The 24496-nt window shown below is 30.3% G+C and overlaps 2 protein-coding genes across 3 annotated transcripts; one reads left to right on the forward strand and one right to left on the reverse strand.

Moving 5' to 3' along the window:
* Positions 1 to 352: 352 nt before the first annotated feature.
* Positions 353 to 1532, forward strand: LOC114175877 (caffeoylshikimate esterase). The gene has a single exon (XM_028060719.1). The coding sequence runs from the start codon at positions 409 to 411 to the stop codon at positions 1372 to 1374; it is 966 nt and encodes a 321-aa protein (XP_027916520.1). The 5' UTR covers positions 353 to 408; the 3' UTR covers positions 1375 to 1532.
* Positions 1533 to 2037: 505 nt separating this feature from the next.
* On the reverse strand, positions 2038 to 11721 carry LOC114178136 (protein TRANSPARENT TESTA 9-like). 2 transcript variants are annotated; one of them, XM_028063864.1, is made up of 22 exons: positions 11428 to 11721; positions 11279 to 11330; positions 11109 to 11185; positions 10894 to 11027; positions 10698 to 10794; positions 10466 to 10523; positions 9875 to 9983; positions 9612 to 9735; positions 9334 to 9520; positions 9059 to 9194; positions 8871 to 8931; positions 8090 to 8178; positions 7946 to 8016; positions 7224 to 7328; positions 7034 to 7099; positions 5664 to 5801; positions 4985 to 5090; positions 4828 to 4899; positions 4681 to 4739; positions 4349 to 4508; positions 2951 to 3117; positions 2038 to 2567 (listed from the first exon to the last, which is right to left on the reverse strand). In XM_028063864.1, exons 1-22 carry the CDS (start codon positions 11478 to 11480, stop codon positions 2244 to 2246), a joined length of 2445 nt encoding a protein of 814 aa, XP_027919665.1. In that variant the 5' UTR covers positions 11481 to 11721; the 3' UTR covers positions 2038 to 2243. The 2 variants fall into 2 exon arrangements, with proteins under 2 accessions (XP_027919665.1, XP_027919666.1); XM_028063865.1 differs by lacking the exon at positions 11428 to 11721 and having other exon boundaries at positions 10894 to 11037.
* Positions 11722 to 24496: the final 12775 nt, after the last annotated feature.

The following is a 24496-nucleotide window of genomic DNA, read 5'->3' on the forward strand; positions in this document are numbered from 1 at the left end:
TGAAATTTTGTAGTATTTTTTTTTCGTTATTTCAAATGGAAATTAATAATGTTTTTCTCTTCTATTTTCATATTTGTTCTTAATTTTCATTGTTTTTTTTCGCGTTTTCTCTTTTATTCTTTTTTCAAAATATTAACAAAGTCGCAATATGTTTTATATTGATTTCTTATTTTTAAAATGGTGAATTGATTACCTAAAGTTAGTCACCATGAAAGAAAAGGCATGGGGCAAGGGTGTCATGAGACATTGACATCTTCACCAACAAAATGTTTAAAGTTTCTTGTAGTGGTGGGGTTGGTTGGTTCAACCACTCCCTGGGTCCCACTCACCAACCCAATTAACCTAACACACTTCTCTCCCTCTCTCTATTTCTTTCAACTCACCTTCCACACAGCTACACACACAAAAATGGCACCGGAACCATCATCGGAGGTTCCCCCAAACTTCTGGGGCCACATGCCGGAAGAGGAATACTACACCTCCCAAGGCGTCCGCAACACCAAGTCCCAGTTCCAAACCCCCAATGGCAAAATCTTTACACAATCCTTCCTCCCTCTCCACCAACCCATCAAAGCCACCGTCTTTATGACCCACGGTTACGGCTCCGACACCGGTTGGCTCTTCCAGAAAATATGTATCAGCTTCGCAAACTGGGGTTACGCTGTCTTCGCCGCCGACCTCCTCGGCCACGGCCGCTCCGAAGGCCTCCGCTGCTACCTCGGCGACATGGAGACCGTCGCCGCCACGTCCCTCTCCTTCTTCCTGGACGTCCGCCGCAGCGAGTCTTACAAAACCCTCCCCGCATTCCTCTTCGGCGAGTCAATGGGGGGCTTAGCGACGATGCTAATGTACTTCCAATCAGATCCGGGGACGTGGACGGGCCTGATTTTCTCGGCGCCGCTTTTCGTTATCCCCGAGGATATGAAACCGAGCAAGGTGCATTTGTTCATGTACGGTCTGTTGTTCGGTTTGGCTGACACGTGGGCAGCGATGCCTGATAACAAGATGGTGGGAAAGGCGATTAGGGATCCTGAGAAGTTGAAGGTTATAGCTTCGAATCCTCGGAGGTACACGGGCCCACCTAGGGTGGGAACCATGCGGGAGCTTCTGAGGGTGACGCAGTATGTGCAAGATAATTTCTCCAAAGTGACGGCACCGTTTTTCACCGCTCACGGAACTGCTGACGGCGTTACGTGCCCTTCGTCGTCCAAGCTGCTTTACGAGAAGGCTTCCAGTGAGGATAAGACGTTGAAGCTTTATGATGGGATGTATCATTCCTTGATCCAGGGCGAGCCTGATGAGTCTGCCAACCTTGTGTTGGGGGACATGAGACAATGGATTGATGATAGGGTTCGAAGATATGGTTCCCAATAGATTAAGTAAATTACATGATTAATGGAATTGCTGTTGTTGTGGACAATGTGACATGTAAAAATGCGACAAATTTGGGAGAAGATTGCTGAACTGATGATCTTGGTGGAGAAAAATTGTTGACTTGATATATAAACTCAATCTTGTTATTTTAAAAATAATACTAACTTGCACATGTATAACTTCTATTCTAAATGAAATTTTCAAGAGTTATGATACAGTTAATTTTTTTCAAGAATACTTATAATAGAGTAATTTATAAAATTTTAGAAATAATAAATAAAATACATAATTATTTTAAGAATTTGACTCTGACTATTCAAATGCATAACCAATTAAAACTAAAACAGTAGATATACTATAAGATAGCAGAGATAAAAGTAATCAAAATAATATAACTATTTAAGCAAATAATTAAAGTACATATAATAAAGTTACTTAGCTATTTATTTGTTTAATAAATAAATTAAGACTTATAAAAGGAATCAGGGAGGTAATAAAAAGAAGTCGTATAACCTGATCTCATGCACAAGCCTACAAGTTGTTGCTTGTTTAAACTCTTGTCAGACACATTAGTATATATAAGTGGATTAAACAAAGCAATATGGGACAAAACTTTTTAAAATACTTTAAAATAAAGCCAAAAACAACCACGACCAAAAGAAAGAACAGCAATGAAATATTCCAATAATCAGTATTAACACACTGCAACGCAAGACGGAAGCGAAGGAAAAAAAAAGCAGGAAAAGCAAGCTTTCTATACGATGTTCCCTTGTATTTACATTTGTCGCAATATACAAAAGAATGACACAAGCAATAACTAATCTAAAATATATATTTCTTTGGAGGCATATACAAAAAGGGCGTCGAAATTAATTGGGATGTGTTCTGTACGAATAAGAATCCTCCGGAAAACAAAAAGACGAACCTGGTAAATCTATTGGAGTTTCAAGGTTGAGCAAAGGCTTTAGTCTTCTATGAACCTCATTACTCAGAAAATTGATTTCCTCAACAGTCATGAGAAAAGCAGATTTGCAAGTCTCCTCATCTTTGAACGACAAAGTCCATCTGCCATCTACCGAAGCTTTTGTTTTCTTTTTCCGAAAGTCTTTGAAGTGAACAGGATTTACAAAAGGTAAAGAGGAAGTCCGAATCTGCAAGTGTAACCACGTTGCATGATTGTCATCAATCCTGGGCTATACAAAAAGAGGACAACTTTGATAAGAAGGTTACTATATAATCAGGGTAAAAATAATCATAAATTTTCAAAATACATCAATGGTTTGGCTTTGTATCATCACCACCAGAATAAATCGAGAAAACTATGAAAAAAAAATATTTGACACAATATTTCAAGTTTAAAACACCAGTCAGTAATATAGGTAATTAAGTTAAAAAACAGTAATTCATCAATCAATTGAGAATCATTTATCCCAAGCTGAAAATAATTATCTAAGAATTTTTTTTATTCTATTTTTTCAAAATGACTTTGCATCATAATTGTCAGATTTAAAAGAAATGTTTCAAAACCAAATGAAATTAACTCAAGACAGATTCAAAGGAAAAAAAATATACATACATTGCACCCAGCCAAAGGGGCAACAGACCGAACCACTCCATGAGACTTCTTCAGTGGCAATTCTTCTGCAACAACAAGCCACCCAGAAATTCCTAAAGATATTGCTAGAAAGTACACATGAAGCTCTTTTCCCTTCTCGAAAGCTATCCTACAAGGCAGGGCATTGCCTGCAAATGGTAAATGAATAAGAGAATTTTATGAAAATAGAAAGGATCCCAGAAAGATTAGAGCTAACTGCTGTTTCATAATGATCTAAGCTAATTTAAACTACTCAAAACATAATTAACTTATTACAAGAGAGCTTTAAACATAAATTAAATTGTCTTCAAATTATCTTCCAATATTTGCTTGAGATTACTTTGTCATCATGAAATTTTGAACTCAATTCTTCCTCTTTTGCCAACAAAATTAGTTGATTGCAGACTAAAGATAATAGCCTGATGTTGCTCCATGGACCACAAAGGAATAACATGTGACAACCTAACAGAAGAAAACCTCCAAATACACATACAATCAAAAAGACCCACAAAGAAAAAAAAGTAACACTAAGGAAAACTGTAATTAGTGATAATTATTATTTAGAAGAGACCACCATTTTCTTCAAACTTCAAATAGGTGGAATTTAAATATTAGCTGCCTGCTGTCAGGTTTATTGCCAGAAATCAATAAATATGTGGTTTAAGTAACCCTTTTAATATGTGATAATGACATGAAGGCTCACAATATATTTTTCCACTTTAGTTTCAAAATCATCCCTTCAACCTAATACTTTGTAACACAATCAGTTCCTATATGCACTGAACCACTACAGCCTACAGACATGCCCATGTTCAGAAGTACAGAAGAGAGAAAATCCTTTCACACATGGCCAATGCCCATTTTAGACACTTCAAAAAAAGTCAGTATGACAATGTTAGTTTACTTTGATACAATAGAATTTATTAAGGAAGAAAATGAGATATAAAACAACATGATAAGGTATCCTCAAAAACTAAACAAAGAAAAGAAAAAGAGAAAATCAGAGTCTAAGCATGAAACACCAAACAATGCACACCAGTCACTCCAAGTCCCTCATGACTGTCTACACCAGCTTTCTCTCTTTGTTGTCACTTGTCTTTTCATTAATTGGTATAAAGTTGGTACTTGTTACTATTTGATTGATTAGACTATTAACTTTGGCAATGTACTTGGATTGGGTTCTCAGAAAATCCTTTGCAGCTGAGATTACAACTGAGATGTTTTTCTCCTCACTCTTTTTATTTCTACCCTCCCCTTTTTCCCTCCTTATTCTCTTCTTCCTTCTTTTTATTCTTCTGTTCATCCTAAAGCAAAGAATAAATCTCAAATTAAGTAAAACCATTGTAGAGAGTAGAAGAAACTGCAGTTCACATCACTGACCGAGGCTGACTTCAGTTCCTGCCTTTGGGCCTGACACGTCAATCCCAGAACCTTGGGCGCGACAGTTTGCAGGGAGATCACCAGGAGGGTAAATCAGTGGTTGCTCTGATAAAGTTCTGCCAAGAGTGAATATCTGAAGCTGGTGCAGTAGTACAAATACCTAAATGGGAAAATGACAACAAAAAGATCTTCATCATATAAAGCTACACATTAATACACAACCCAGGAAGAAACAGAATAGAGAACTCCAATTCACATTTTTATGCCACACTGCACTTTTAAAAAAAAAAAAAAAGCCTGTCGGGGCAGGGAGCATAGAAAGAGGTACAGACCTTCACCAACTCATGCATTCTTTTACCAGCAGCAAAAGATGACCCCTCTGGAATATGACCTGCAGTGACAAGAATCAGAGGGATCACTCAAAAGGCTTCTCACTCTTCCCTCGTAGGAAAAATTAATTGAAACAGATACAAGCTTACCTCCTGAAGAAATCTTCCATGGTAGCAAAAGTATGCAATTTGGTTCTTTCCGAGGAGATGATGACTCCATTGCTACAGGTAGGAAAAAAAATTGTTCAAGAACATAAGTACAACTATCACAATCAAACAAGCAGAACAATGTGATATAAAAATTCACCTCTTTTGCACTTTCTCCATTCATCACAGAGAACAGAAATAAGTAAGTCGGACCAAATACCTCTAACCTCCTCTACAAGAGCAGAAGCATAACTCTTGTATGAAACCTGTATACAAAAGAATATTGATATAATTGCATTGGGAGATGAAAATGGTGCAGATGATACTAGTAGGACAGACAGACATTTTCATTTTCCATTACAATTGTTTCTACTAGATCATCTCTTTTGCACTCTCGATACATATTCTATTCATTAATTTCTACAAACAGCCTACTAATGTGACTATTCATGAACAAGGCATGATCTATCAAAAAGTACAATCTTCAGACAACACATTTATTATTTCTATAAATATTTATACTGATATCTTGTCTCCAATTACTCAGCTTTCTTAAAATATCTACTGGATTCCTACTGAAAACCATTGACTGAATTATGTAAATGGTTCAAATGATATCGGACCTTGATTGTACCAAGACATCTATATGGGAAATATAGAGGGCATAATGAGAGAAGGGTCCAAGAAGGGGAGGAGTTTGGGGAGGGGGGTAAGCACTAATTTTGAGGACTGATAATAGTACTCTTGACTTCCATATTTTTGTAAACACCACGTGATGACAAGAGAATGTATTCAGTTCTCAAGGGTGTTGCTAGAAAAGAAGCCCCATCCATTCTTACTTTCAGTAATTCAAGGTGATGGTTGTTGAATTCTGAAACACTGTAAGGAAGCAACTGACGCAAAAGCCATCCACCATCCCATAGTATCTCTGCAGATATATCAGAGCGACAACTGAGGCTCACTAATGCATTAATCACCTGAAAAAACAGAGGATTCATAATAAATCAAACATAACAAACTGCAAAGAAGCATTTGGTGAATAGTAGTTTTGGACAATGCTTGCAGCACCAAAACATGAATTTTTAAGTATTACTAAGAAGAAAATGGAAATGATGCCAATAACATTTCATCCTTTAAGGCCCAACAAGAAATAGTTTTAATGGCAAACGCATACATTTGGTATGAAGTCTTCTGAAATTTACACTAATATAAGAGGGCAATCCAGTACATGAGGCTACCAACTAGCGTGGTGCGGGAAGGTTAGATTCTTAGACACACATGACCTTACTCCACCAAGGAGAGACTATTTCCAGGATTTGAATTCAGGACCTTGAAGTCATAAGACGATATTTCCATTGTGCTAAAACTCTACCTCTGATAATTACTAATAAATGGTAAATTAAGTTCAATGAAAATTATCAAACTAAATTATTTCACAAAAAATATAAATGTATGCATGTATTTGCACACTAACAGATATACAATAACCACTTATCCTGAGTAAACAGTAAAAAATCTGGTAACTTCAGTTTTACATCGATAGTCTAAAAGTTTTTCACATTAAACTTTTACAGAATAATTTCGAAAAAAGTTAAAAATGTTTCATAAACTGCTTTGGTTTTGATCTATTGAGCACATATTCATAATACTATTATGAATTTAAGCAAAAAGGTTAGTGGAAAAATGTAATGTTAACTAAATTTAGAATAACAAATTGTTTGTGAAGAATAACTCAATACACTTTCCTCTACTTGTCTAAAATTAAGAAATACAGGAGAAGGAATATCTCTGCTCCTATGAGACAAGAAGGAAACTTTGGGAGGCAAGTATCCCAAGAACATGGACCTCCTTATCACACACAGAAGGAGGGAAATCGGCAGGCTCAATCTCACACCTCAACTTCTTGCGCATGAGCCCTCCAACACTTGGTACCCACTTTAAAGGAATAAGGAGAGTGTTGGTATATAAAGCCTTGAAAGAAATTGAACTAGCAGTGTGGAACTTTTGCTTTTCTTAAACACACAAAAACTACAACAATAATCAACTGACCTTGTTTTCCCACCATTGAGCCTAACAGTTAGGGTTCCATTATTTTAAATGAAAAGACAAACCTACTAACTGCAATGCAATCAAGGACTTTCACGAGGCACAGTGAAACTATAACAAAAAAATAACATATCAACATGACTCCACTATATACAACATTTACTTGAAATCTATGTATATGAGGACTTATTCCCGCATCAGAAGGCAGGAAAGATACTCCATACTGCTCCTGTAAAACATGGTAAACTTAAGAAAGTCAACCTTCAAGCAACATAGATTCCAAAATCTAAATAGATACTGGTTGTTAATATTAAATAAATCAACAATTGCTGTGAAAAGATGGAAGTTCAAACCTTGATCTTTTGATGATAGACATTGATATCAGTACCAATGCCATCCCTATTACTTTTAGATGAAAAAAGTTGTTCTTCGCCTGAACCCTCACCAACTAAAGCTTGCTGCACAAAACATGCAAAGCCAATTCACCAGAACTGAATTGATGGGCTTCAGGATTTTTCTCCTCTAGTAAGTTATCTCTATAAAAAGCCTAGCACATGTGACTTGTGTATGATCCAACTTCAAGGAAGTGCTTGAAATGTATACTGTTTTGTGTACATTTAGAGTAAATTTCTAGGTTCGATGTATAAAGAAAATATTGTTGTAACTAGAAAATAGTCTTCGCCTGAACCCTCACCAACTAAAGTTGCTGCACAAAATATGCAAAGCCAATTCACAATAACTGAATTGATGGGCTTCAGGATTTTTCTCCTCTAATAAGTTATCTCTATAAAAAGCCTAGCACATGTGACTTGTGTATGATCTAACTTCAAGGAAAGTGCTTAAAATGTATACTGTTTTGTGTACATTTAGAGTAAATTTCTAGGTTCAATGTCTAAAGAAAATATTGTTGTAATTAGAAAATGGTCTATTTATTATATTCATTGTATAAATATCAGGTTGGTGTTGTAGTTGAAATAAATGGTTTTACAAAAACCCACCCCCAAACTATGTACAAAAGCACACCATCAAATATTCATAAAATGAAAAAGATAAAAAATGGAAGAATACAGCTTACCAATAACAGTTTTTTATGTTGTTTTCGTTGTGGAAGAATTCCAAGCCCATCAAGCATTGATTCATCAAGTTCTACAGAACAATAAATACTACGTAAACAGAAAACAGTGCAACAGTAGGACACACAAAAATTCAATGAGACAACCTTTAGTTTGCAGCAGAATAGCAAGCACACTCAAAGAACCCAAAACTAGGACATCATTTCCTTTTGTTACATAAGCAAGCAAAACCTCCCTACATCAATCATAAAAGTCATTAGGAAAAACATGGAAAAGACTTCCTGTAAACGAAGTTTAACTCTCAAGTTAAAGTAGAACAAACACAAAAATATCAATTCAAGCCTACATAATCACCAAGTTACTACCTATTTCAGCATAGTTTTACTACTATTGTAAATATACCTTTCCTTTTTAGTTAAGTTATTGACAGCTATACTCTGTAACTATCTTACAGATATTCTTAGACAGTTACATTCTGTTAGTCTCTCCAGATCAGCTATACATAGCTGACTTCACTCTCTTGAACTGTGGCTTTTGATTCTCAAAAATAATACAGTTTCTCTTTATTCAAAAATGCTATCAGAGCAACATCATAACATTCTGATACTTTGGCTTTTGGTTTTCAATAATAAAATGATAAAACATAATTTTACTCCAATATTACCAAATAATTTACTGAAACATTTTTAATTCTGAGATAGAATCAGAAGGATGTACACAGTGTCATTTTCTTTTCTTATTCGGATAGCAAACAGCATTACATATTTCACTTGAATAACTTTTAGTCAGGGTAGTTTAAGCTGGCATGACATATTGATTGTTTCCAATTCTGGTGACAGACAGAAATACAAAAAGAAACTAATATATCTAACTTATTACATATAGTAAGAAAAAACACAAGTTATGTAACAAAAAATGGGGTTTTACCTTAAAGACAAATTTGAACTGGTACAATCATTTTGCACTAGAATACCATCTGAATGAAAACCTGAAGAACTAAAAGAATGTGGAATACTAAACATTGTGTCTTGTCTCCCACTTGGTGAGATTATCACTATCTAACCCTTGGCATTCAGATGTAAAATCATGATCAGATATAAAGCAATTGAAATTACCCTGAGAACTATTTGTAAAGGCCTTTGAGGGATAAAAGAGAGCAGCAGCAATGGTGTTTGCCAAATCTTTGATTTTGACAATCCTCAGGATGCAACAAAGTAAGTATAGAGAAGGGGCAGCACCGTGTTGCATGTCCTATAATAATGCATATCAAACAATGATAAAGATATGTTGCATAATAAGAATCAAAATCTCTCCGGAATTTTTGAAGACCCTTGAACAAAGACAAAACTAGATTAAAAAAAATGACAAGGCCATAAAGTGAAGTTCATACATTATTGGGCATGACCCTTAGGGAAGGAAGAAGTAATGGGAATGTCAAAATCATCATAATGCCATCAGTAATCAGTCTCCCAACATCAGGAATTCCAGCAGAAACAACATCACTGAAGTAGTACAGATTATCCTCAATTTCATCTATAGCAGCAATAATTGCAGACATTGAATCTGGGCCCGGATTTCTGTCTCGGATTCAGGAACCACAATTGCATTTTCAGGGTGCAAGAGAATCTTAATGTAAAGTTCAAACAAAAGAGAAAAGAAATTGCTTACAGTTGTGTATCAGAAAGCAGTTTATTTAAATCCATGCTCTGCTTCCTAAAGAATGAAACCAGGTTTGAGAAGTAATCTTTGTGAGGAGTGCTGGTTATATATCTATTGACAGAGTCATCTCCAACTGAAAATTGTACAACAAATGTATTAGAAGAAAATTATAATTTTTGTCAGCATAAAAGTTGAGTTAATGTTTTCGTGAAGGAAATGATACGGACAAAAAAATTGCAGAAGAGGGCTTATGTAAAACAATAAAATCTCACCATGGTAGACATTAAGAGTGACAGTTCGTACTGCAGTGCGAACCATGCTCTCCTCGTGAAAAGCAAAGCGTATGGCCTCTACATACAGTGGAAATGAAACTACTTCGTCCTAAACACAGAAGATAGAGTGAACACATTTGGATAGCCCAAAACTAAAAGCAGAATAACATCCTCCACTGCCAAAAGAACAACAAAAACTATACTCAAAAGGTAAATGAATAACTACACACAAATGATCAAAGTATGAATATGAGAAAAACATTAATGATCTCATAAGATTTAATCATTAATGAGAAAAACTTGGAATATACAACAGATTTTTACTGTATTTATGCCTCACTTCCTATCTTATCTTTCTACTAATCAAGAAATTTTAATGATTTCTGTTCAAAGTACAAAAACCAGTATTATTTATCCACCTTATAAAATCAACATTTGAGAGCAAACACCTAGGGAACCCCACTACTATATTTGCAATCCCAATGATAAGAACATCAGGCCCACTAACCAATGGTTTTACAGACAACCTTTTAAAACTACTTTGAGGGCTATAATTGAAAAACATTAGAATAAAGAGAACATCAAACTTACACCATGAGTCTTCACAAGCAGTGAAACTGTATTCTTGTTCAATTTTCCACTTATTGCCCTTCAATAACCAAAAGACATGTAACAGAAAACTGATAAGAAATATTATAGAAAGGAGATGGGAAATGAACAAAAGCAAATATATACTGCCACCACAAAACAGATTCTATGAATGCAATCATCAACCACCAATCACCAGTTCAATAAATAAAATAACTTAAAGGTCAAAACGAACCTTAAAAAGGATATGTAGTACGACAGCAGCTCTTCATTTCGAAAGTCAAACGGGTAAGTAATCAAGTAATTTATATATTCATTACTGAACATATAGTCTGCCAAAAAACACCCAAAGAAGTTGGTTAACCCGCAACATTTGTACACCTCACTGAGAAACTAACGAAAGTCTAAATTCAATTTGGTTTTCAACTAACATATAGCATGTTCACTTTTTAGGTTCTGGACCATAATGCTCACTGTTTGCAGCAACTGAAGTGGAACGCTCACAGTCCTGGTAAGTTTCAGAACACGTATAAATTCACCCATGACTTGCTTTTCCATGAAGAATCTGTCACAAGCTAGGACACATTGAACTTCCAGCAAAACAAATATTACACCAATAAAAAGCATGAGCACCGAAGAACCTCACTCGAAAAAACTCGGGTCATGTTGGTCACCATATGTTATCAACTCCGCAATTGATCTCAGTGCCTCAATTACAAAACCCTTCCACACATAGCACAATTAAGAAAATTGGGAAAACCATGAAGAACATATCAAGGAAAGTTGACAGCAGAGACTAGCTAATCACATTCTTACCTTATTAACCTCATTAATAATTTGTACCTTCGTCAATTGATCGGTTAAGTACCTTAATAGTGAAAACCAAGAAAACAGTAATCAATAATCAATGGTGATAACTTGGGCAAATTTGAACGAAATGAAGTGAGACAAGATAGAGTAGTGACCTGAGTTGGTCCAGGGAGAAACGATCCCTGGATCTCCAGAAGGAATTCCACATTATAGAAGAATTAGACCTCGAAATAAAGCTTAATTGAACTTGAATTTGAATTCATTGTGCATCGAAACTGAAACTGCAGGATCCTTCGGAGCATCTTCATAGGAAGTGAGTGAATGCGGTTTGTGTGTAGAGACTAGGGTTCTTCCAAGATCGTGAGTTACCAAACACTTGATTTTGGATTTTGGAAGTACTTGCAGTAAAAGAACACTTACTCAACGATACTGAAGAAGGGGACTATACCTTCCTTACCAAAGTTACCGTAGGTATTCATATCTCATAATATATACTTCTTTTCATTTTTGTTAAATTCTATTTTACATAGTAGAACTCCAAATATAATTAAAGAATAATACATATCAGGATTAATTATTTATTTAGTCTCTTAATTTATTGATTTAGTTTATTTTGATCCATTTATTATTTTCTTATTTAATTTAATTTTCTAATTTTTTAAAAAATGTAATGTAATCAAGTTAACATTAACATGTCTATTCATATTACGTGTTAGTTTTTAAAATTTCTATATTTTATGTGTTACGTTATAATTGTCTTACATATAATTCGTGAAACTTTTAATTTTATTGTTTTTAATTAAAAAAATTGTCATGAGACAAGTTATGATTGTGTCATATGTTAAGATAATGGAGATGATTTTCAATTTAGTAATTTTTATCATCATTTAATTTTATTCTTTTCAATTTTTAATTTGAAACCAAATTAATAATTAAGCTTAATTACAATTTATATATCTACATTAAAATAAATTTTGAATTTATATATCAAATCACTACACCTAATTATTTAAATTATTTCGGATGCTGAAATAAATTTTAAAATAAGTATTCCAAAATATATTTTTAATCTATAAATAACTTTCAAAATACCTATTATGGAAACATTTTTTATATTTCGGAATGTATTTCCCAATCAAGAATATATTCCAAGTCTGAAAATACCTTTCATAACATCTTATACAGAATACAAAAATCTTATACCAAATTGGTATTTGGAAGTATATTTTCAAATCCAAAGAACATCCATTCTGAAAGTATTTTTCCAATTTTTTCTTTCATGTGCAACTCAAGAGTCCTACTCTTATTCTTGACCCAACACATGCAATGGATAAAACGTGGTAATAGGAAAAAAGTATGTTACAGAATGGTTAATTCGGGATGCGCGCACCCACTTTCAATGTCTTCTGCGCTTAGAATCATGGTGCATGGGGAGACACAATGTTGAGTAGGGCACAGTGCATGGGAAGGTGTTGTGTTTTGGAGAACAGTGAAGAAACAGAGGGTAGAGGGAGGAAGCTGCGACATAAATGGGGATTTAAAGTAGCAGCTCACTATGAGATGAAGAAAAATTGAGGTTCTTGAACTGGGCCATTTAAAGTAGTCCAAATCTCACAAAATAGACAGGCTTTTGTTTTCTGCACCTCTTTACTACTATCTGTACTCTCATAATTTTTAAAATGATTAATGATTTTTCAATGGTGTCGGTGAGCTTCCTGGAACAGTGAGTGTGTGCGGGTAAAATATAAACTCTAGAAAAACACGTAAAATGAATAGTTATTCGAACTCAAAATAAGAGCTTTCAAAACAAAGCAGAAGTTATTTGAAAGCTTTTTTAGTTTTAAAACCACTTTTAAAACTAACGAAATGTTTGTTGGAAAAAGAAATTTAATCTTTCGAAAATCTGAATGCTGGAAAGCATGTTTTTCGTGCTTGATTTACTTCTCAAGAGATAATATTTTCAAGAAACATATACACTAAGACTTATTTTTAACTAAATTTTTCAAAAACCAATGTTACGAAATAAATAGGTGGTAACTTTCTTGAATAAAATTAAATTTTACTGAAAAATATATCTTGATAATAAACTAAAAACAATTTACAAAAATAATGTACTACTTATCAGCGTTAAGGATTTTTTTTTTTTCAATGATTGATTTTATAAGAGGAAGTAGATGAATTCGAATAGACTTAAAAGATGAAGTATTTTTTTTTTCCTTTTAACAGAGTTGAAAACTATGATAAAGTAAATTTAGAATGAAACATATGAAAATTTGTGAAGAATTTTATTGATCTGACAAATTAAAAAATAATTAATTAAAATATAAAATTATTATTTTTCGTTATAATAAAAAATAATATATTATTAATATTATATTATTATTATATACTTTTGTTATTTATTATATTATTATTATATGTTATTTTTTATCATTATATATATATATATATATATATATATATTCATTTATTATATATATAAATATATATATTATTATATTATAATATTAAGCATATATAAACCATAGAATTGATTCCAAAAAACAAGGAATCGATTATTAGTATGTTTAGTTTGACGTTATAATTGATTTTCAAAATATATATATATATATATATATATATATATATATATATATATATATATATATATATATATATATATTATTGTAATATTATACATATATAAACCATAGAATTATTCCAAGAAACAAGAAATCGATCCCCTATTATTAGTGTGTTTGGTCTAGTATCAGATTAATGTATAATTGATTTTTTTTTAAACTATATATGTTTGATTTCAAATTCAGTTTTAAATTAAAAAATTAATGTGAATGCAAAACAAATAATATTAATTTCTATGTCGAATAAAGTGCTTCGGCCAAATAAACATACACTTTATATCTATAATAATATATAAAGAGGATATCTTTTTGTATTCACATTTCGATATTCTAATTTTATCCATAATTATTATTTTAAACCCTAATTATTTTATCAATAGTTTACTTCTAACCGTTAGCCTAAAAACCTCTTTTGTCTCTTTTGTCTTCAACAGTTGTTTTAAAAATTTCTCTTATGTACATATTTTATTTTTTTAATTTTACATTTAACAACTATTTTAAAAATTCATTATATATTATTTGATGAACTGAATCGAACAGAACCAAATCGAATTGAACTGAATTGAACCGAACCGAACCGCATTGAACCAAACCAAACCAAACCAAATTGAACTAAACTGAACCGGACCAGACCGAACCGAACTGGACCGGACCGAACCGAGCCACACTAAACCAAATTGAACCACACTGAACTGAATCAAACCTAACTACTTTGAACCGAACCGAACCGCAATGAACCGGACCAAACTGAACCGAATTGAACTGAAATTAAATACTCTTTATTTTTGTTGAATTTTAAAACACCTTCATTAAAAGAGGAGAAAATTTAAGGACAAATTTTACACTTTTATAAATAATTAATATAAAGCAAAAGGAGAGTTGTTTTGTAATATGCGTAAAAAATATAACACCCAAAAGCTTTTTCAGCATCAACACCACAATTGTTAGGTCCCTCTTCAGAAATTGAAACATAATGTTTTTCCCCAAATTAAATATAGCAAGTGTATAAACAATAACATAAACAAATTGTATACTTTCAATAAAAACAACATTCAAAGGACAAGCTTAAATTGGTTTATATTACCTTTCACGTAAATAATTGTTTTGTCAAAGTGGAGAACATAGAGTTCCGAAATTGGTAAAAACCTAAATATTTAAGAAAAATATTATAAAACGATGAAAAAAAATTGAAATGGGAGTAGTGAAGCATTGAGTACAAAAAAATGAGAAAAATGCAAAAGACATATAAAAGAAAGATAAAATATCAGTTATAATTAAGGTTCAAAAAAAGAGATATCCGTTGGGTGTGAGGTGTTAGAATTGCACGGAATGTGGTAAGGTGGGATGACAAGAGCAAGGCAGCATGACCTTATATAATAGTGACGGGATGAGAAGTTCACGATTATTGTGTCAATGGTGATGACTGAATTAAAAAATGGAGTGTGCGCGGTGTTTAGGATAAGAGGTCATTGAAGAAAAATGAGAAAATAAAATATATAATTCAATTAGTGAGCAGTTAACCGATAGAAGTTCATTTTTAAAAAAATAAACGATAAAACAATACTGCTTAATTTTTATTAATTTCTTTTTACTTTAATATTTATTTTTTGTTATAAATAGCTTAGTTTTTTTTTTTTGTACTTTAATATAATACAAATAATCATAGCTAAGTTTAGTTAGATTAATTTTTTTCATCTATAACAATATATAAAGAGGATACCCTCTTTTGTGTCCATATTTCGTTATTCTAATTTTATCCTTAATTATTATTTTAAAAACTAATTATTTTATCAATAGTTTACTTTGAATCGTTATCCTAAAAACCTCTTATGTCTTCAACAGTTATTTTAAAAACTTCTCTTATGTACATATCTTATTTTTTTAATTTTACATCTAACAACTATTTTAAAAATTCATTATATATTCTTTATTAAATTAAATTGAACAGAACCAAATCATATTGAACTTAACCAAACTGAACCGAACCATACCAAACCGGACCAGACCTGACCGAACTAGACCTGACCGATCCAAACTGCACTAAACTAAACCGAACCAAACCACACTAAACCGAACCGGACCAGACCAAACTGAACAGAACCGCACTGAACCAAATCAAATCGGACCAGACCAAACCGAACCAAACCACACTAAACCGAACCAAATCACACGAACCGAACCACACTAAACCAAACCTAATCACATTGAACTGAACCGAACCGGATCGAACCGAACTAAAACTAATTGAACTGAACCAAATTGAACTGAACATAAATACTCTTTACTTTTGCTGAATTTTAAAACACCTTCAAAAAAAGAGGGAAAAATTTAAGGAAAAATTTTACACTTTCATAATTAATTAATATAAAAGCAAAATGAGAGTCGTTTTGTAATGTGAGTAAGAAATGTCACATCCAAAAGTTTTGTCAACACCAATACCACAATCATGAGGTCCCTCTTAAACGATTGAAACATAATGTTTTTCCCCAAATTAAATATAGCAAGTGTATAAATAATAACATAAACTTAAAATGTTTGTATTCACCTTTCACGTAAATAACTATTTTTGTCAAAGTGGATAACATAGAGTTCCAAAATTGGTAAAAGCTTAAATATTTAAGAAAAATTTCATAAGATGATGAAAAGAATTAATTTTTTTTTACTTTAATATTTAATTTTTATTATAAACAATTTGGTTTTTTTTGTTACTTTAATATAATATAGATAATCATAGTTAAATTTAGTTAGATTAATTTTTTTCATCTATAACAATACATAGAGAGAATACCCTCTTTTGTGTCCATATTTCGTTATTCTAATTTTACCCTTAATTATTATTTAAAAACTAATTATTTTATAAATATTTTACTTTTAACTGTTAGCCTAAAAACCTCTTTTGTCTTCAACAGTCAGTTGTTTTAAAAACTTCTCTTATGTACATATTTTATTTTTCTAATTTTACATTTAACAACTATTTTAAAAATTCATCATATATTCTTTATTGTACTGAACTGAACCGAACCAAATTGAACTGAATTGAACCAGACCAGACTGAACCGAACTGAACAACATTGAACCAAACCGAACCGGACCAGACTAGACCAAACCGAATCGAACCAAACCGAACCGCATTGAACCGAACCAAACTGAACCAAACCGAACCGCCCTGAACTGAACCGAACCGAACCGAACCGAACTGAACTTAAATACTCTTTAGTTTTGCTGAATTTTAAAAGATTTTTTCAAAAAAGGATGAGGAAATTTAAGGAAAAATTGTACACTTTCATAATTAATTAGTATAGAGCAAAAGGAGAGTGATGAGTGCGTATTTTTGCCCTCAGTCAGTGTTTAATTCTGGGTATTTAATTGAATTTGTGTGTTTAAAGATTGATTTAATTGGAATTTCCTATAATTGGGTTTATTGAGCATGAGGTACAAAAGCATGTTAAAAATAGCTTTTTAGTTGCATAAATTTTCTTTGGATATTTTGAAGTGTGTTAGTGTAGTTGCAGCTAAGTTGAGCTCATGGAGGTGTGGAAATAAATTGATTAAAGCTTCATGATACCTTAAAGATAAATCCAAGAATAGGAAATTATCAAAATCACAAAAATCCAAGCCAAGCATTCCATGAAGACGACAAGAAAAGCTTGAAAAAGTGAAGAAGTTTGGCTAAGGCAAGAAGAGAGCAACAAAAAATTGGACCTTGCGATTTTCTTTATCTTTATGATAGAAGATAATTTGGGAAAAATATATCTTAGATATTTTATTTGATATTTTTAAATAATTATCTTATTTAATTATATCATAAAATATTAAAAGATAATAACTACCAAATCTTTTTAAATATGACAAGATCTTCTTGAATCTTTTTAGTTCCACAACAAACAAAAATATCTTGAAGATATTGGATTATTTAGAAGATAATTTAAGGAGATTGCAAAATGTTGATTTGGAAAATTAATACAAATACTAATTGGTGATAATTTATCATATATCTTTAATTAATTAATTAATTTAATTATATTAGATATTGATATTATCAACCAATTATATTTGTCAAATAGTCTATATCTCTCCAAATATTTTTAAATATTTATCTTTATCTTTATTTTAAAAGATATTTGAGAGATTTTAGCAACATAAAAGCCTAGTCCAATTCCTATATAAAGAGACCAAGGGAGAAGCAAAAAGAACAAGCTCGAGACTTCGGAGTTTTGGAACCCTTAGGGGTGCCTAATTTCGTTTCCTTTCTCTCTCTTTTCTTCTCTCTATTCTTCTTTTGTATTCCATGGATTGCTAAACTTCTTGGGTTGATTCCATTGTAATTTCATTATGGATTCTGAGGTTATAATGAAATAATTTCTTTGTTCTTTTTATTATTGTTGAGGTTTTCATTCATCTATGTCTTTTATCTTTGAATCACGTAAAAAGTAATGATTTTAAATCTATATGCATGTTGATCATATGAGTTCAAGGGTTTTTAAATTTAATTGAGACTTTACTTTGATTTTATTTAGAGACTTTCATGTGATTGAATGAGTTTTTACCAATAATTGAGACTTTACTTTGATTAAAGGTATTTACTCTAACTAAAATTAATTGAGACTTTACTTTGATTAATTAAGCTTTTTATTTGGTGAGGAGATAAAAGACTAGACATGATTAGGCATAGTAAATTTGATTGAGACTGTACTTTGATTGAATTTACTATGGATAATCTAAAGGTTCTCACTTTTAATTAAGACTGTACTTTGGTTAAAAGTGAGAACGTCAACAAATTAATTGAGACTTTACATTGATTAATTTGCAAATCTACAACAATAATTAATTGAGCAATAATATTTAGATAACCGATGATGAATCTATTTTGAAAAAGCAATGGAATCAATTTATTTTCCTTACTATTGTTTTTATTTCTTTTTATCATTTAAATTTTATTTCTATCTTTGTTTATCTTAATCTCCTATATTTTTTTATTTTATTTGACTAACTCATTTGTATAGTTTTATAAGAACTAATTTGTTAAAAATCAATTCCGTGTTCGTTGGGAGACGACTTTGGGTTACTTTACCCTTACTATTTTGTTGACTACTTTCTTAACAATACTGAAGTTGTTATAAGATAAGTAGTATTAATTTGATCGCGTTAACGACAGCGATATCAGAGAGTTGCTTTTGTAATGTGCGTAAAAAGTCTCACATCCAAAAGTTTTTTGAACACCAACACCGTAATTGTGAGGTCCTTCTTAAACAATTGAAACATAATGTTTTTCATCAAATTATATATAAAGTGTATAAACAATAACATAAACAAATTGTATACTTTCAATAAAAAAAAAACATTCAAAGGACAAGATTAAATTGGTTTGTGTTCACCTTTCACACAAATAACTATTTTCTCAAAGTGGAGAATATAGAGTTTTGAAATTTGTCAAAGCCTAAATATTTAAGAAAAATATTATAAGACGATGAAAAAAAAAGTTGAAATGGGAGTAATGAAGCATTGAGTATAAAAACTGAGAAAAATGCAAAAGACATACAAGAGAATGATAAAATGTTAGTTAGAGTTAAGGTTCAAACAAAAACATATCAGTTGGATGAGTGTGAGGTGTTAGAATTGCAGTAAAGGTGGTAAGATGGGATGACGAAAGCAAGACGGCATGACCTTATATAGTAGTGACGGGGATGAGAAGCTCACAATCATTGTCACAATGGTGGTGATTGAATTAAAAAATAGAGTGTGTGCGGTGTTTAGGATAAGAGGCCATTGAAGAAAAATGAGAAAATAAAATACATAATTCAATTTGTGAGCAATTAACCGATAAAAGTTCAATTTTTTAAAAGTAAACGATAAAACAATATTGTTTAATTTTTAATCTTTTTTTACTTTAATATTTAATTTTTATTATAAATAGTTTAGTTATTTTTACTTTAATATTTAATTTTTTTATTTCACATATTTCCACGGTTCAAATTGATGTTGATTTAAAAGTATGAAAAAAAAATATTCAAACACTTGCATCAATTGTTTTTTCTATTAAATTATAATTTTTGTAAATTAAAGTATGATTTGTGCCGTATATATTTAAGTTTGTCAAAAAAATAATTTATATACATTGAAAAAAAAAATCTAAATGTTACATTATTTTAAGGGAACATCGTGTATAATAGAAAAATATATTTAGTTTTGACCGACTTTTGTGTCTCATTTAATATATAAAGAGAATTTTCTCTTTTGTGTCAACTTTTCGTTTTCTAATGTTATCCTTAATTATTATTTTAAAAATTAATTATTTTATAATTAGTTTATCTTTAACTGTTATTTAAAAAAAATATTTTTAACAATTATTTTATTTAATAACTATTTTAAAATTTATTATATATATTTCAAAAATAAATATTATTATTATTAACTTAAATTCTTATAAAAATTAAAAAATACACACCGTCGCCCTTGTGTTTTCGTATTAATGATGCTATATGCAACATAACCGATTCCTGATGCTAAACAAAACCATGGTGCGCTCCATTCATGTCATTCCAAATCATTCTCAACCTCCATCATTCTTCGTCATGTTGATGCATAACTCAAGTCACCCTTTGTGAAATCTTCACATTACATCATGAAGAGCCCCTATAGAGGTCCACTTGAGCTCCTTTGATAAGGATATTTTTTTAAAACCTTGTTAATCACCTTCAAATCTTCACAAATATAGCGAGATTAGATTTTTGAGTAATCCCGTAATTCATCTCTCATCACCTTCAAATTCTGCAAAACAAGCACACTCTAATCACGTCACTCCAGGATTCCAAATTGCTTTGCATAATAAATCACTTCAAAAAACACAACATAAAGGTTTATAATAATATTTTCCAACAACGAATAATTTATTAATATTATGGTTAAAAAAAATGTAACATTTCTAAATTTCACCAAGTTCTAAATTCTCAAATTTTAAAAATGTTCTTTGAAATACAATTTTTAAATCATTTGAATGTAGTAAATTTGCTTGGACATAAAATGCCGAAAGTAATTCTGGGATTAACCATCTGTAATTAAGATGAAATTTTATATTATTAAACACATTATTCCTTTCACGAACATGTTAATATATAGTCCTACAAAAAGATGAAGAAAAAAAATTAGTTGGCGGTGAAATTTTTTTTTTTCAAATAGTCTTACAATTTGTCAGTTGTTCCCAAGACAATTTTTCTGTCCCCACCTATTGTCTCCAATCCTGTGTCTGTGATTAGAATTTTACACTACACGTTAATTGACATTTTGTATATCTTCTTGTATATATATACTTAATCTTTTATGTGCGTACACATCTTAAAAATATTATTTCAAGATAAAAAAGAACCAACAAAAATACTAAATATTTTAATATCATTGTTCCAAGCGTCTTTTTGTCTAAGATTTGTATTCTTAACCGTATAGTTTTAGTGTTTTTATCTAAAATTTATTGAAATATTGTAATTAATATTCTGAACATAATATCTATTTTAGTATTTTATCTTGATTTTCTTTTTAAAATATATATCTCAAAAAGTATAACAAAGAAAAACATCTATAAATTAAGATTAAGCAATATAAATATGAAGTTATTAGATTAGGAACATTTAAAAACCGTTATATGTCGAATTAGAAAAAATAAAGACAAAAAATAATTATCAAAATATATACACGGGCCAACTTTTTCTTTGTTTTGAAGGGGTGGATGTGCCTTAATTAGGTGCCCTTTCGATGAAATATATAGCCACTCGAGTGAGGTGGTGGCAATATCCATAAATAAGGACCCATTTGTTTTATGTTGATAAAATTATTTTCTTTATAATCCACAGACACTTAACAGAAAATTTATTATTAATGTTAATTTCAACATATATCATTTTTAGCTGTAGCACATGTACCCAAGATATATTTAATGATATAAAACTTAATTTTGTTGAAAAAAAAAAACACTGGTGGAAAGGGTAACTAAGTTATTCATCACATTATATAACTAATTACGTTATTAGTAAAGAAATTGAATTTAAAATGTAAAATTCATGGTTATTTCTATGTCTGAAACAAATTGGAATGTGTGAAAGAATACCTTAACGCGGAATCCACTGCATCCGCATAACACGTTAGGCAAAATCAAAAACTTCTATATAATTAATGACGATGCATTCTGTTGCATTCTCGTGATTTTTTATTTTTTTTTAGAAAAATCATCATATCCATAAAGTTATCAATTTATTTTTAATTTATAAATAAATAATATATTTATTCATTGGTACAGTTTATTTATGCTTAGTGAAGTATGATTTTTATCCAAGTGTTATGCTTTATATGTTTTGGTATGTGAGCATAGTTCATGTATCAAATTAATAATGATGTCTAACGTATCTTATTTGAAAATTAATCAAACTTAACTATTTTACTAAGTTTTGTTGGGAGTATAACAAAATAAACAACAAAAAAGCATTGATAAAATATTATATATATATATATATATATAATACGTAAAAATAAAATATGTAAAAAATAACAAAAAAAAAGAGAAACTAATACATATTTCAAAATAAATATGCAGAAAATAAAAAAAAAACTCGAGATTTAGTCCAATAAAATCTTCTAGTGATAATATCTAATGTATAGATCACAAGTTCTATTGAAAATTTTAAAGATCAATAGAGCAATATCATTTTCTTTTCACCAACAAGGTAGATAACAACACAAAGATACCTCAATAAGTATTTAGCTAAACAAAAGAATAAATATAACATATGAAATAAGAAATAAAACATTTTTTTCAAGGTAGTTTTCTTTGTACATGTTTGCACAATATAAACTAGTTGTTATTTCCTTCTTCTTTACTCTTTTTGATGACTTTATTTTTCTTTATTTTTTTACTCTAATTTTTGTCTATTTGTTTTGTCTATTTGTCTCTCACTCTCTTTTTTTTTTTCATACAAAAAACCTAATGTAAAGGATTACTTATTTTTAAATTGCATAATGGATCAGGAGTCCATAAAGAAAAATACTTCATTTTTATTTATAGTGGTAGACCAATAAATTAGTGATGCATCTAACAAATTTAATTCTCAAATTTATCTTCTTGAGCACTTCAGCATAAAGTGTATCATAGTCTCTTGTCTCTCAATCTATCCAAATTTGACAGACTAAAATAAAATTTTCAATTTGTCAGTTAATGTTGATAAGGACAAGACAGAATGGAGTAGATTGACCTACCAGTCCTTTTTTTAATTAAAATAAAATATAATTTTAAAAAATAATATTTTTTATATAATACTACTTTAAAAATAATATTATTATAATTTAAATCATTAACACTTACTAATTAAATTTTAATTATTAATTATAATAAATGTAATAATTATTTTAGTTTATATTATTAAATACACTAAAATCAATTAAAACTTGATAAAATATTTGTAATATTAAATATATTTTTAAAAAAACGTATAAATTATATATTTTATTGTGGAGATGGCCTCTATCAACCAGTCGGTCCACCCTTTAACATGATTCAATTCACTAAAATTCAATACTCTAAAAGTATTTTTTTTAAATATTTTTTAATTCACTGCAAAGAAAATATATTTTTACAAAAATCAGTATTTACAAAAATTCATAGATATAATTCAAATATTTTTTTGTAAATTAAATATATTTTATATATTTGATATTTAAAAAAAAATTATATATCTATATCTATATTTAAAGAAAATTTTATCTTTTTAGTCCATATTTATTTTCAAATTTTACCTTTTAAATATTTTGTTTAAAATTTAAATAATTATTGTATTAATTTTTTTAAGTGACCATTTGTTTAATTTAAATTTTATTTTTCAAGTTGACTGAATTTTTAAACATAATCATAATAAATCAAAATTAATTAGAGTCAAATTATAAAATTAATTCAAATATTTAATTTTATAATTTTAAGAATGATAATAATAATAATTTTATTACTTTTTCTTGTCATAAAAAATAAATAAATAGAGAGATTTAATTTGTTTATATAAAGACTATTTTGTACTTAATTATTATTTTGGTTCTTATTTTTTTTTAAATATCATGTTATTTTCTATTTTTTTTACTTCTAATTTGGTTCTGATTTTTGAAAAATTAATACAATTTGATTTTTTTTGTTAAATTTATTGACACATATCAAGGTTTTCCATCAAGATTGGACTTGTGAATAAGAATGATTTATTTTGTTGGTTGTTAGTGTAATTAACATAGTCCTAGTTGTGAGGATCGAACGCTCACCATTAGAAAAAAAATTATAGTCATTAGTCAGGGCACAACAAAAAATTATAGCTATTAGTGAGGGCACAACTATTTTTACTTAAGAGTGTAACACAAACTCAAGCACCACGATTCGATTGTGACCCGGCCCACTTGGCCTCTGTCACGGAACAATTGATGTTACCTACAACAATATCCAACTACAATTGTCCTACTACGAATCCAACACTTGGATTGTGACTTGGTCCACCTGGTATCCGTCACGGAACAATTGTGCACTCCTAAAAAATAATTCAACCAAAATTTTGACACTCCAAAATATTGATTGAAGATCCATCAA

Source organism: Vigna unguiculata, chromosome 3 (assembly GCF_004118075.2).
Source record: "Vigna unguiculata cultivar IT97K-499-35 chromosome 3, ASM411807v1, whole genome shotgun sequence".
NCBI lineage: Eukaryota > Viridiplantae > Streptophyta > Magnoliopsida > Fabales > Fabaceae > Vigna > Vigna unguiculata.

Coding starts and splice junctions, on each gene's coding strand:
- LOC114175877 (XM_028060719.1), top strand. CDS start 409: ATGGCACCGGAACCATCATCGGAGGTTCCCCCAAACTTCTGGGGCCAC.
- LOC114178136 (XM_028063864.1), bottom strand. CDS start 11,480: ATGTGGAATTCCTTCTGGAGATCCAGGGATCGTTTCTCCCTGGACCAA. Junction 5,091..5,663: donor ATCACCTTGAATTACTGAAA/GTAAGAATGGAT, acceptor TTTTGTATACAG/GTTTCATACAAGAGTTATGC. Junction 2,568..2,950: donor CCCCTTTGGCTGGGTGCAAT/GTATGTATATTT, acceptor CTTTTTGTATAG/CCCAGGATTGATGACAATCA.